General features: G+C 43.7%; 1 protein-coding gene across 4 annotated transcripts in view; it reads right to left on the bottom strand.

Annotated features, from left to right (window-relative positions):
* Positions 1–13,629, bottom strand: part of Cfap61 (cilia and flagella associated protein 61) — a 217,993-nt gene that overhangs the window by 95,441 nt on the left and 108,923 nt on the right. For all 4 annotated transcript variants that reach the window (XM_013512185.1, XM_013512187.1, XM_013512188.1 and 1 more), the window contains one exon: positions 2,885–3,012. In XM_013512185.1, coding sequence (XP_013367639.1) covers positions 2,885–3,012 — 128 coding nt within the window. The remainder of the gene's footprint in view (positions 1–2,884; positions 3,013–13,629) is intronic.

Here is a 13,629-nt window from a genome sequence, read left to right as displayed (position 1 = left end):
CAGCTAAACTACTAAGACAAAATATGCAGTAGGTTACTATGGTGATTGCTGATTTAAAATAATTAGAGAAAATAATGAGAAAACGATTTCCGCTCTTAAGGATTACGGATCCGTAAACTGATGCCAGTCTATTTTTAGTGTGCATAATCTCTGTAATGATGATAGAGAATTATGAGCACTTTAGAATGCTTTAAAAAGGTCTGTCTGATTGGACAATTTAATCAACCTAGTACTTATATCAAAATTTATATTTGTCTTTATTAAATCTAAGTCAATTCCACAAAAAGAAAATTACATGTATATATCTTAACGCAATCATTTTAAACAAAATGTTATTACTAAGTATACAGGCAAATGAAGATTTAAGACGTGTTTACAAGCACCTCTTGGCGATCACAATTTCTCAACTCCACCCTGCTCGTTCATCACTCAGAAGTGGCTGCACCAGACAAGCTGTTCAGGAGCCTTCGATGAAGGGACCCATCAGAACAAGGAAGTACTGAGCGACAGAGTGGCACATGCAGGACAGGGAACACCTCATGCAGAGTCTCATGAGTTCACTCCTGCAGTGAAGTACTGCTGCCATCTGACCGTCATATTTAAGGATATGAATTTTGCTTACTTCAAGAATGACATGCAGCTTCTTTCTAGTTAACAAAGGGAGTGTTTGAGAAATTGAAAAAGTTGGCTTGAAACTTTAAAAAAATCAGTTCTTTCTTTTTTCTGGCTAATGTGATATCAAATGAACAAAATCCCCACTTAGGGTTAGCCTGTTGCAGTGTCAACCGGGCATGCACACTTTTCAGAGGTCATCTCCTTTGTCCTTCCCCTTAGTTAATCCTCAAAGGGCACTCTTATTGTCCCTGAGCTGGTGACTTTTGGCATCTGGAGGAGTCGTGATGGGTTGTATTTTCCCTTTTCCCAGTTACCTCTGGTACCTGTACTTTTTAATGGTAACTAAAGTTTCCCATGTGATCCTGAGGGAATGATGTGGAAAAATATGGGCTCTTTCCATTCAGGTTTCTGTGGTGCCTAGAGTCTTTAAAACCATCTGACATGTCAGGTGTAAGAGAGGGGTGGTTATTGGGTGAATGGGTTTCTGTTTTTTTTTTGTTGTTGCTGCTGTTGGTACCTGGAATTGAACTCATGACCCCATGCTTGCAAGGCAGGCACTGTGCCACTGAGCTATATCCCTGGCCCCAGCCCTTTATTGGGTAAATGTGAAGGGTGGAGGAGGAAGAACTCCTAATGCCCTCTAGCACAGGTGAGTAATTATGGTTGACAATTATTCATTGACAATTTCAAAATAGCTAGCAGACAGAATTTTGAAGGTACCCAACCCAAAGGATTGATAAATTTTTGGTGACATATGATAGATGTGCCAGTTCCCTAGATATGATCATTCCCTATGTTATACAAGTACTGAAATACCACTATTACCCCATAAACATATACAACTATTATCTGTCAATTAAAAATAAAAATATACTTTGGCAAAAGAGTAAACGTGGACATCAGGTCTGAGAGAAGTTAAGTAATGCACACAGGGTTCTTTATCAGGTGCTGGTGATGCCAGGGCATGATCCCAGATCCAGGGGGCTCTAAGCCAGGGTTCAGTCTGGTAAAGAGATGCTGGAGTTTGGTGAACAGATGCAGAGAAAGAGACTGAGAGTGGAAATACTTGGGGATCTGCTACCTAGAACATGGGCTCTGCAAGGAAGCCTGGATAGTGCTGCGGGGACATGAGAGAACAATGTCAGAGAGGCACAGGCCTCAGTCTTCCCTGAAGGATTTCACGCTGATCTCTGACACCCAGAATACAGGGTTGGAGAAGAGGTTCTGGCTGGTGAGCCATTTCCAGACAAATGCCTACTTGTGACACATAAAGTCAAAACCAGTTTCTAAACCTGCCTGATGCCAGACTCCTCTGCCTGGAGTTTCCTGACTGCTTGTCTGGGGTGAATTCAGGGAATCTACATCTTCAACAAGTGCTCTAGGTGATTCCTATGATTGACCAGTAAGGGAAACACTCTCAGAGGATAGGATCAACAAACTTTTTTTGTAAAGGGACAGATAGCTCCTAATTCAGGCCTCATAGGCTATTTAGTCTCTGTCACAGCTACTTGAATCTACCACAATAGCATGAAAACATTTAAAACATGAGTGAGGCTGTGTTCCAATAAAGCTTTATTCACAAAAGCAGGTGCAAGACAGATTTGTCCCTGGGGGCTACAGTTTGTCCTTGCTCCCCACCTAGAATATTCCATGGATTCATTAATCCACATATGCAAGGGTATAGGGTGGCAAACAATCCGTTTTCTGAAGGGGCTCTGTCTTGGTTACTTTTTCTTTCATTGCTGAGACAAAATACCCAATGCTCAAATTTAAGGAAAGAAAGGTTTATTTCGCTTACAGTTTGTGGAGTTTTCAGTCCTTACTCGGCTGGCTCCAAGGCAGAGTGGCACATGGCAAAGGGCAACAGTTCATGGCAGAGGAAAACAGCAAAAGCAGCAAGAGCAAAATGGAGGAATGGGGGCAAGCAGCCTCCTTCCCTCCCTTACATTGTATGCAAACTACCCACCTCAGGGCAGGTGTAGCACTCATATCCATAATTCCCACACTGGACCATAAATCAATCATAAACTTGAAAAGCCCACCCCACGACTGCATGTGGCTTTGTGGGGACACCCAAACACAAACCATAATAGGCTCTCTTCAGGTATAGAAAGAGAATTTATATTATTTAAAAATATAAATGTGAGGCTAGGGATGTAGCTCAAGGATTTAGCACTTGGGTTCATGTCTCAGCACAACAAAACAGCCAAGTTAATTAATGAGATAAAATGAAAATAAATGAATAGGTAAATAAAACAGAACAACTCACCAAAACACCAATGTCTCTAGGAAAGAAATTCCAACACTGGAGGCACCAACCACAACAATCCTGGCGTTGACAGTTATTTTAGGTTCCAATGTTAGCTTTCTGTTTGTATGGTTCAAGGCATAACCCAACTGGAAAAAAACATACAGAGAGAAAGAAGGACTTGAAGGACATGTGGCTCAGACAGCACCCCCAATTTAGTAATTGTGTGGAATTATTTAATCACGACATTCCTAGAAACCAAATTTAGTAACTCCCAGCTTCATTGTTATGGTAAAGTACATGGGAAAGTATTTTAAAGAAATTCTTGATCTGGATATTGTTTTTTCTCAGAGCTAGGAATTGAACCCAGGACACAGTGCATGCTAGGCAAAGTGCTCCACCACTGTGCTACATTCCCAGCCCTTTTATTTTGAGACAAAATCTAAGTTGCTCTAGCTGCTATTGCACTTGTGATCCTCTTGCCTCAGTATCCTAAGTAGCTGGAATTATAGGTGTGTGCCTTATTGCTGAGAGGTATTTCATATAAATCTAACATCCTTAATGATAGAATTGGCAAGGGAAATAATCTCACAAGAAGACAGTCAAACTATATATTCCCTGAGAATTGCAGTTCCATGAAAGGTCCCAAGTCTTTTCTTATGTCCAGTTTCCCAAAATGCCTGGGTAAAAATTAATTAGCTATTTGAAGATTAGTATTATCCCTTCATTTCCTTCACACTACTTAACACCGTACCTTGTGGATGGCAGATGCTGAAAAATATTTGTTGAAAGACAAACATTTTTCCATATCATAAATGTGTTGAATGAAAAGATGTTCAATCTTTCAGATACCTCAGGGTTGGGGAGGATTCAGGAGCACAGAAAGTAGCTGATTCCTTTAATATCTATATTTGCTAAGTTACCTGGATTAGTTTTTTGGTTGATTAACTTTCCTGAAGAGCCTGCCATAGGAGCCTTCAAGGCACAAAGCAGGATTTTATAAAGAGTTGGACAGGTATTCTTGAATGTTAGACTCCATGCCAAAAGAACTCAGTTCTATTTTTCAAGTCATTAATTAAACACAAGTTTTTATTGGGTGCTTTCTGTGAGTCTAAATGATAATAAGAATTGCAGCTGACTTCTTATCAGAAGCAATGGAGGCCAGAAGTCAGTGGAAAGGTCCTTATCCTCTCACTACATTGTGGCTACATCAGCATTAACACTTCTATCAAGATCAAAGGCCTCCACATTCTAGTAGGTAAAACATACTTCTCTTTTTCCTTAAAACCCTGAGATTCTAGGAATTGGGAATCCATTAGGCTCATGGTGAAGTCCCACTTTAAGCTGGGTTCCCAGTCACCTTCTTCATGTATTCTTATTTGTCAGTTGTCACTTATGCAACAGCTCTGGGTCAGCTGAAAGTTGGATGATCGAGGCTGGATTCCTGTCACTGCAATCTGGCTCCAGCCTGAAAATTCTAGATCTGTTCACATTTCTCTTTTCTGATAGGAGGGAGTGGTGGCATGTTCTTTTTTGTGATACAGTAGGAGTGCAAGAAGAGTAGCTGAAAATAAGCAATGCCAGTGCTAATCATATGGCTAAATTGAATATCTACTTGGCACGGCCCAGGGAGGAGGGAAAGGCGGCAAGGATGGCAAAGCCTGCTGCACCACCTTGATTGTGTAGGCCAGTTTTTTCTTTTGTAGGCAACTGAAAACTTCCTACAGTGATAGGCTAAGTTAAAATAATGAGTATACTTCTTGGGTGAAAAAGTATACATTCTTTTAATAAATGTCAGTTCTGATTGGCTTTAGGAGAATTTCCCAGGTCAGGCTTTAGGAGAATTTCCCAGGTCAGGCCAATGAGGAATTGTGCACAAAATCTACTTCATATGGGTCCATGTGGGCTTCTCAGCACATTGTGCTCTGATTAGCTCCCAGGACCAGCAGTTGATGGGACACTGGCTCCAGCCAGCTTTGAGTGTGGTGTGTAGGGTAAGGAAGGCAGGAAGCACACATGTGCTTAGGGTGGCATCTGATCGCAGGTCCAATGAACAGATCTTCTATGCAAGCGTCTTGACAGGGGTCAGAAGCCCAGCTTCCTGCTGCACCAGGTAGCTCAGATGTCCCCTCTGCTGTCGGAAGTGGAAGCTGACATTGAAACATCGACAGTAATGAAATTCCCTGCTAAAGAATTATACCGCATTTATGAAACAGCTCCAGTGTCAAGAACACAAAAGCGGCTGGGGACCGAACAGAATGGCTTTTGTTTCCCACACAATAGCTTTAACACCAACAGCTGCCAGGCCTCAGAAATCACCTTTCTAACTGCAAAACACACAAAGTGGCCTCGGGGTTTCAAGAGGTGGCTATCACTACCAGCACCGGCATTGTCTCAAGACAGTGGTCAGGCATCTCAATGATTCATGGGAAATCCAATTTTGTGCCCAGGTTTTAATTAAAAACATATCCATCATCGGGCATGATGAAGTCTTCTGGTCTGAAAAAAGTCACCTTTTTTATTAATGGATATGATTTTTAAAGTCTCAAATTTTTTTTTTCCAGCCTAGAAACCTTTCTCAGTGGCAGCTATAAATGAGGACTGGGTCTGTTCTTTTGGAAAGGGCTTATTTTATCCATAAGCGGAAAGCACAGGCCATTTTTTAATGAAAGCAGAATATTTCTTCCCTTTATGTCCGAAATTTTCGTGGGAAAGGAGAACAGGGATGGAAGGCCCTTCAATCACACAAACACTTAGAGTCTCCGCTGACCATCCACCAAAAATGTAGCACGCATGCAGGATCCTCTTTTGGGTCATTTCCTTGATAATAAAGTTACGAAAGCCCTACTATTGTTTTGTATTTTATAGACAAAATCTGAATGTGCCTTAGTAAGTGACTTCAAAGAATAAATGGAAGGGACCATAAGCTACACAGCTGTGTGTTATACCAGTGATAAGAGGCTGGGAAACTGGGGTCTTGGCCTCTACATCTCTTTGAGATATGTCTGATTGTAGTTTCTAAGGACACTAACTTTTTCTGTTTGGTTTTTTGTAGTACTGGCAATAGAACCCAGGGGCATTGCACTACTGAGCTACACACCAGCTCTTATTTTTTATTTTGAAATAGGTAAAGTCTTGTTAGATTGTCCATCTTGGACTCAAACTTGTCATCTTTTTGATGCAGTCCTCTGAGTAGCTGGGATTACTGGTGTGCATCACCATGCCTGACCTCAGTTAGTATTTTAGACAAAGAGATGATTTTCAGCATTAGACATCAACACATATCCCAGCAAGAAGAAACAGCCCATATATCATTGTGTAGAAGCTGACCTTTTAAATTAAAAAGAAATATTCCTTAAAACTGATGTTGACTCCCGTAATGGGTTTAGCATACAAACAATGAATTCCCTTAGAGAGGTAAGGACAGGGGTAATAGGCAATGGATACTCCTGTTAAGAGATTCCAGAGCTGGGCTCAGGGGGCGGGGGGCAGAGGACAGGGGTAGACTGGGATGTATGGAAACAGGACAGTTCAGGTGGGGGTAAAGGGGCTGAGATGAGACAGTTGGGGATGATGACCCAGCATGTAATTAGCGCCTTTAGCTGTCGTTTCCTGTGAGCTTCTGAGGATAGAAGCCCAGATCTGTGAGTGGTGGATCACTGGTGGGGGCTTTGTTCATTTTTATTTATTTGGTTTGTCTGCCATGCTCAAACTAGGCTTGTTTGCTCCCTTTGGCCAGGAGCTGGGTCTTGATTTTTTGAGGCATTTGTTTTATTTTATCTGACAATTACTGCAATGCATTTTGGGCCAATTGACAAATGGTGAAAGAATAGGTACATTAAATTTGCATTTCACAAGCCACTTTTAAAGAGTGCTGACACCATTTCGACTACTAAGATTGTTTAGTGGCTTCTTTTCCAGTTCCTTAAGTGGCCAAATGAATGATCTGGATACATTTAGAACTAGTTAGAACTAAATGTGACAGTTGAGTTTATGCCATGACTCACATATATTTATTAAGAGCTTTGAGTTTTATTTGTTAAATAAAACTCATTTATTATCTGTTCTGTGTGCACAAAACTCATTTATTATCTGCACATTTGTTATCTGTTCTGTGTGCACAAAAAATTCATCAAATGTAACTTTACCTGATATGCATAAACCTGAACTCTGCTTCTACATTTGATTTGGTTTCCTTTCCACACCTAGCATGTGCTAGAATGATGACAAAAGCAACACTACAACTCAATTTCATCATAAATTCAAGAGCAGAGGTTACTAAAACCGTAAATAGGCTAGTAAGTGAGAGAGCAGCCAGAATATAAATGCTGCCTAATAAACGCGAGGTTTATATTAAAGTGGAACGTGACACTACCTCTGGTGAACTTTCTTCTAATGACAATCAGCCTGCCTGATGATTAGACCGGGTGTTATTAGCCTGGTGGCAAAGTTTGGGCTTGTTTTCCTAATCCTGTTACTGGTTGAGATTCCGAGGCTCTTGTCCCTATGTATCAGCTTCCTCAGGTATAAAAGTAAATTACCCCAGCCGCTGCCTTTCTTGGTGGCAGACATGGGAACTGTCCATTAAAAAATGTCTAAGGATACAGTACTTTGAGCTTTCCGGGCAAAGATGTTACACAGGTAAAATTGCATATCCTCACTCCCATCTGCCATATGAAAGGCAAATCTCTGAAACATACATTTTAAAAGGGCAAAACAATGAGCTCAATTTTCAGCGCTTACCCATGTGTGTGTGTTTTCTTCTTGCAGAAAGCTCCCTAGGACTTCAAAGGGAGCTCTGTCCACACAGGAAAATGGAAGGGGACTCAAACTCATTAGGCATAAAATTTCTGAAATCCTTAACAAGCCGCCTCCTGCTTGATGAATGTAATTTTCCCCTGTGCATCTGCATTCTCTCTTTTTCCTTTGAGAAGTCCTACACTGTCCCAATTTTAGCAAAACAAACAAAGACAGCTTGACGGCACTGTAAGTGTAGGCCAGATTGCAAAGTTCGGAGTTCATAAGTGGCCCTCTCCGAAACAGACTGTTGCAGTGTGTACCAAATAAACAAAGGGAAGGGGCAGAGACTCTTAGAACACAACAGTCCACTGGAAGTCTCTTCCCCAAGGTGCAATTTCAAAAAGCCTTTCTACTAAAAGTATTTTGAAGGCTGAAAGGTAGATATGAACACCGACCCCTTCTCCTGGGAGGCCTGTCACACTGTGGCTTGGAGCCTTGCTTTAGGAAGGATTCTCTTAACTTTCCTCTTGGTTAGGGGAGGTCAGAGCCCCTTACAATTTCATAGCTGTAGCACTTCTGGTCAATGCAAACTGTTGTGTCCGTGGTGTCTGCTGAGGGCAACAATGACTCAGGAGCACTGGAAGAGGTGCTCAAGGCCATGCAGCATGGGGGCCACCTCATGACCGGCTCACTGAAGCATCTCCACTGCTGTACCAGGCACATTTGGGACACTCACTGAGTGTTTGGGAAGTGGATGGAGCTCTTGATTTGCCTCTACAAAATTATTAGTAACACTACCCACAAGGAAATCATTTCTTTAAGGAATGACCGCACCTTTTAATGCCTTTACAACCTCCACTTTATTCCAGCAAAGAGTGTGAGTCACCACTGATGCCTGTGGCCTTCTCCTACTAGATTGGATCCTGGCTGAAGACGGAAAATTCCGGACCCATTACAGTTGGGCTCTGCTGCATATAATGGGAAAACTTAAAGTGCTAACAGCTTAAAAAGGATGAAAGATAATTTCTCACAAACACAAAAGAAAGCTGGAAATATACAGTCCAGGGCTACTGAGACAGTGCCACGAGCTGGCCAGAGATCTGGGCATCTTCTACCTGCCTGCCCCACATCCTCCTGCATAGCTTCCACCCTCAGGGACAGGCCAGGTGGCTGCTGAAGATCCAGACATCACAGCCTCATTCCAGGAAGCAAGAAGAGAAGAGGCCCTCCTCCTAGCTGAGTCACTCCCTCTGAGCTTTCCCAGAGTTCCCATCCCAGTGACTTCTATCTCAGTGGCCAAACCTTAAGCCTGTGGTCATGGCAGCCAAGGGAGGACAGGGAGTGCATTCTCTCAGTTGGGTGTGTTGCCTTGAATGAAATTAAGATCTTGTTACAAAGGCTAAAGGGAGGGGTGGGGATTGGGGACAGTTCCTGGTCTGACACCAGTCCCCTCTGCTCTACAGTGAGTTAATTCCTTTAGTTTGCATTTGTCTCCTATTTCTCTTATCTACCCCATCTGCTCCTGCTCTGGTATCTATATTTCCAGATTATATCTATAACCTTGCAGATATTTGAAACATTAAAATTATCAACAAGGCTGGGCATAGCAGCACACACCTGTAGTCCCAGCACTTAGGAAGCCAATGCAGGAAGAGCACCAGGAGTTTGAGGCCAGCCTGGACTACATAGTGAGTTCAATGCCAGGTTGAACTTCTCTTTTTTGAGACTCTGTCTCAAAAAAGAAAAAAAATCAACAAAAGGATTGGTCTCTGTAGTTGTGACCATAAAACATTTCTATTAGAAAAAAAAAGGCATGCTGGAAGTTGAATCAAGTGGCTTTATTGGATTTCGCCCCTTCCAGTTTGCAGATTTTACCCAGGGTAGCATTCCTGAGCTCAGCGTTACAGCCAGCAGCATCTCAACAGTCCTGGGCAGCCAGACAGCAGTAGAGACACTGCTGCCCTTTCTTGGGTGCCAGTGACTGGGTCATGGCTGCTCATAGTCATCGCTTCGAGAATCGTGTGTGTTACGTGTATGATATGTGTTGAGTTTAACAGCTCCTGACAACATCTTCAAAAAGATTATGGCATGATTTGGCATTGATATAAACACTTATTGTTGTTGCTATAAAGGCCCACACACTGAGCAGCAGGGTACAAATTTGACATTAGTGGAGCAAATATTAGCCATTGGAAGAGTGACAGTAATTTCATATTTTCTTGCAATGTGAGTATTTGAGCGCTTTTCAGGAGCAAACAAAGGGTGGCAGACGGCCACAGGTAGGTGAGGCCATGTTAAATTCTGTTACTGAGGGCACATGCAAAAAATGTTCCCATCAGCCAGCAAATAACGGGATTGAAAGAACATAAACTGCCTTTCCTCTCTGAACAGATGAAATTTCAGAACAATGACTTATGTGACTGATTCACATGCCACTCCTAGGAATAGTTTAACTGGTCTCTGTTTTTCTTAATGGTATATCAGATAAAGGTATATATCTTATACCCACTGGTATCTCACCCTTGACGTGCTAGGTGGTCAATTCACTTTTTATTAAAAACAGCCCTGAAGAAGCAGTTCTGATCATCACTGGTGACTTTGTGTCATGCACAAACAAGGCAAAGGAGGCTGCCTCAGGCTGCAGGGACACCAGGATTCCTGAGTCCATCCACTCATGTGCCACGAGACCCTCCAGGCCTGGGTCTATCCTGGCCTCTCCCTTCCCACCCGGTAGTGGTGAGTGGTCACAGACATCCTCTGCCTCGCTGAGGTGCAGCCTGTCTGCTGTTCAGCTGACACTCCTGTAGCAACTTCAAGACGCTGTCAGCTGTGAACTGGAGTGAGCACTTCTTGGGGTGAGCACAGAGGGCAAGACAGGAATAGAGAAACTGACACCAGCCCATTACCTGACCCCCACTGTTCTGAAAGCACAAACTACCACTGTGTTATGTATGTCTCCCTTTACCTTTTCCTCCCTCCCTCTGTGTGTGTGTGTGTGTGTGTGTGTGAGAGAGAGAGAGAGAGAGACAGAGAGACAGAGAGACAGAGAGACAGAGAGACAGAGAGACAGAGACACTGGGGATTGAGCCCTAGGGTTTTGCACTGAACTACATCCCCATACTCTCCCCAACACACATCTTTAAAAAATTTTTTTAAGACAGACTTCTGCTAATGCTAAGTTTCCTAAGCTGAGCTTGAATTTGCAATCCTGCCTCAGCCTTACAAAGTGCCACGATTACAGATGTGTTCTTCCAGGCCCAGCTGTATATGTATCTCTCAAAACACACACACACATACACACACACACACACACACACACACACACAGGTATATACACACGTACGCACTGGCTACAGAATTGTTCTCAAGTCTGTCCCCCTGAAAGCAGCACTTGTGGTGGGAAAGGATGTGGGTGCAGCCTCAGTGGCTGAAACACCTTCCAAAGGGATGGATATAGTTTTCCTGTTCAATAGTATGCTTTGGAAATGATTTTTCGTATGGGTACCCAAGAGCAAAAACAACCCTCCCATGTAAAATGCATCAAATGGAGAAAAACCTGAAGTCCCCCAAACCTGTCTTCCTCTCCCTCCTTGCACACAGAACTCATCTAACACCAGATTTGTGGTTGCTCCTGGGTCATCCCATTGTCCAGCACCACTGGGTGTCTTATGATCCAGCTCGGTTCTGACGCAGTCTCCTTGGACACAGTCCTCGGCTACTTTGAAGTGCATCACTAGTGTGTGCTGTCATCGTGCCTCTGCCCAAAGGCTGTGAGGTGGGGATCCGAGGCCTCGCCCTCCTCAGGTCTGATACTCTCACAGAACTCAGAACAGTTTGCTTCCTGGATCCCAAGTTAATGGTCTAGAGAAGGAGTCAGGAAGCGCCAGGTGCACAGGCAGGCAGGTGGGCATCTCTGCCCCCAGGTGCACTGCCCTCCCAGCCCCTCCACCTCCATGCCCACCAGGAGGTGCTCCGAGCCTGTTTGCTTATGGCCCCTGAGGCTGCTCCCTCTCACAGGCCTGACTGATGAAATCATCACCAGTGAGTGAAATCGATCTCCAGCCCCTTCACTTCCCTGGGGCTTGCAGGGTGGACCCCTAACAGATCATTTCAAGGTGACTTTCCACAGGGATGTAGGCAAACTCTCATTGGTCTACGGGATTTGGCTATCATCTCTCTTCTGCTTTCTCAGGTCAGAACTTATATGTAAACAATCTGGCCTTCAGTTTGGTAATGTGGACCTCTGGCACGAGTGGTCTGCTGTCTTTTCCTTAACCCTAGCAACAAGGGAAGTCTAATTTGTTGGTGGAAAAGGTAAACACATGTGTGGAGCAACTCTGAGGGTACCTGATAACCTGTTCAGTACCTTAAAAATCTACTGTCAAATTGTTAATATAAAGCTTAATTCAACAATTTCAAGTCAACAAATACACACAGAATATCTACCATGTGCCAAGCATTGGCCCTTGTGCTGAGGTGTGAATAAGACATAGCTTGTGTTTTAATGAATTTTTACTAGATAGGGATACAGATAAATAAAATGCAGGGTGAGTGATAAGAGCAGAGTATCAGAAAGCTGCTGCTGTGTAACAAATGAATCCAAAAAGCAAGTGTTCATTTAGCAGCAGGGAAAGTCAGGGAAGGCTTCCTGCAGAAAGTGACCACTGAGCTGGATTTGGAAGGATCAATGGGATATTTCCAGCGGCACAAGGGAGAAAACAACATTCTGGATGAGAGGAAGAACCAGGGTAGGGGTTTGAAAGAGCAAACAGCTACTGAAGAACAGGCCTGTCCCTGTGAGTGGGGTGCACATCATGCCTCAGGAGCAGCCTGGGAAGGAGGAGGCAGAACAGAGGGGCTTGGGCAATGTAAGTCGGGACAGAAGATGAAGGGAAGCCTGCCGGCCAGCGCATCCACCCTGCCACCTCCTGTTAGCTAAGACGGTTTGGCAAATCTCTGGACATGGTCAGTGTAGAACTTTTATTCCCCAGGGAGTGGGTCGCTAGTCAGGCTGGGATGTGGCTGTTAAGTGCTGGCTGAGGCCTGGGGTCCCTTTTCAGGAAGACCTGTGTGGCTGAGAACTTCTGTCCAAGTGTGTGCAATTCCACCCTTGCAACCTTTCAGCCTTACACTCTGCCCATCACTGCTTTGGTTTTGCTCCTGGATGTTTCCAGCACACACTTACACCCCACGAAGTAAGCCATCACATGTGACCATCTGTAATATCTAATGGGGGCCTCTATGCTCTGTGTTTACCTTTCAATCAGCCTCCCCATTTCCACTGGCCTCCAAGTGGAGCTCTGATTTAGTTGGAAGAAATTATGCATCTCTCTTTCATCTCAAGGCAAACAATGGTCTGTATTCTCCTTCATATGACTTTAAAATTCTGCACACCGAAAGGCTCACCCAGCCTATTGTAAACGCAATGTACAAAGAATGTTTAGAAAGAATAAGCCTTTCTGAAAATTCCTACAGAGTACGCTAAGGCCACAAACAAAGTTTAAAGGAATTTAATCATAATCAACAGATTCAGCTCTTGGTTCAAGGATTCAGAGGGAGAAATAAAACAATCTACCTCCTTTTTAAATTGAAATGAAAAGGGAGCTTAGCAGACAGCGAAGCCGAGGGAACCACAGGAAAGGTGCAGGACCCCAGTCCCAGAGTGGCCCGCTGAACCCAAGTCCGCGCTCATTTGTCTTACCCCAGGGACACGCGAGTCTGACCTTGGTCATTTCCGCTGCTAATTCTTGTGCAGCAAGGAGCCCACAGAGGGGAAGAACTCCTCTTCCCTCTGGCTCTTTGAACCCATCCTGGTGACCCTGATAGCACTAAACGAGCACCAATGTTACGACCCCTGTGGAGTTTCCCAACCAAATCTGAAATAGCTGAAGTTATGAAAACTAACAAAAACATAACTAACAAAAGCACAAACAGCCTTGGTAAAGCTGCTGTGATTAATCAGCACCAGGAGCCCACGGGGCTTCAATCCACTGGTGAGGTGACCCTCCTGGTGCAGCTCTGGCTTT

This window comes from Chinchilla lanigera, unplaced genomic scaffold (assembly GCF_000276665.1).
Source record: "Chinchilla lanigera isolate Chin_1 unplaced genomic scaffold, ChiLan1.0 scaffold00014, whole genome shotgun sequence".
Classification (NCBI taxonomy): domain Eukaryota; kingdom Metazoa; phylum Chordata; class Mammalia; order Rodentia; family Chinchillidae; genus Chinchilla; species Chinchilla lanigera.
Note: the sequence above shows the minus strand (reverse complement) of the source record. Positions and strands in the feature narration are given on the sequence as shown.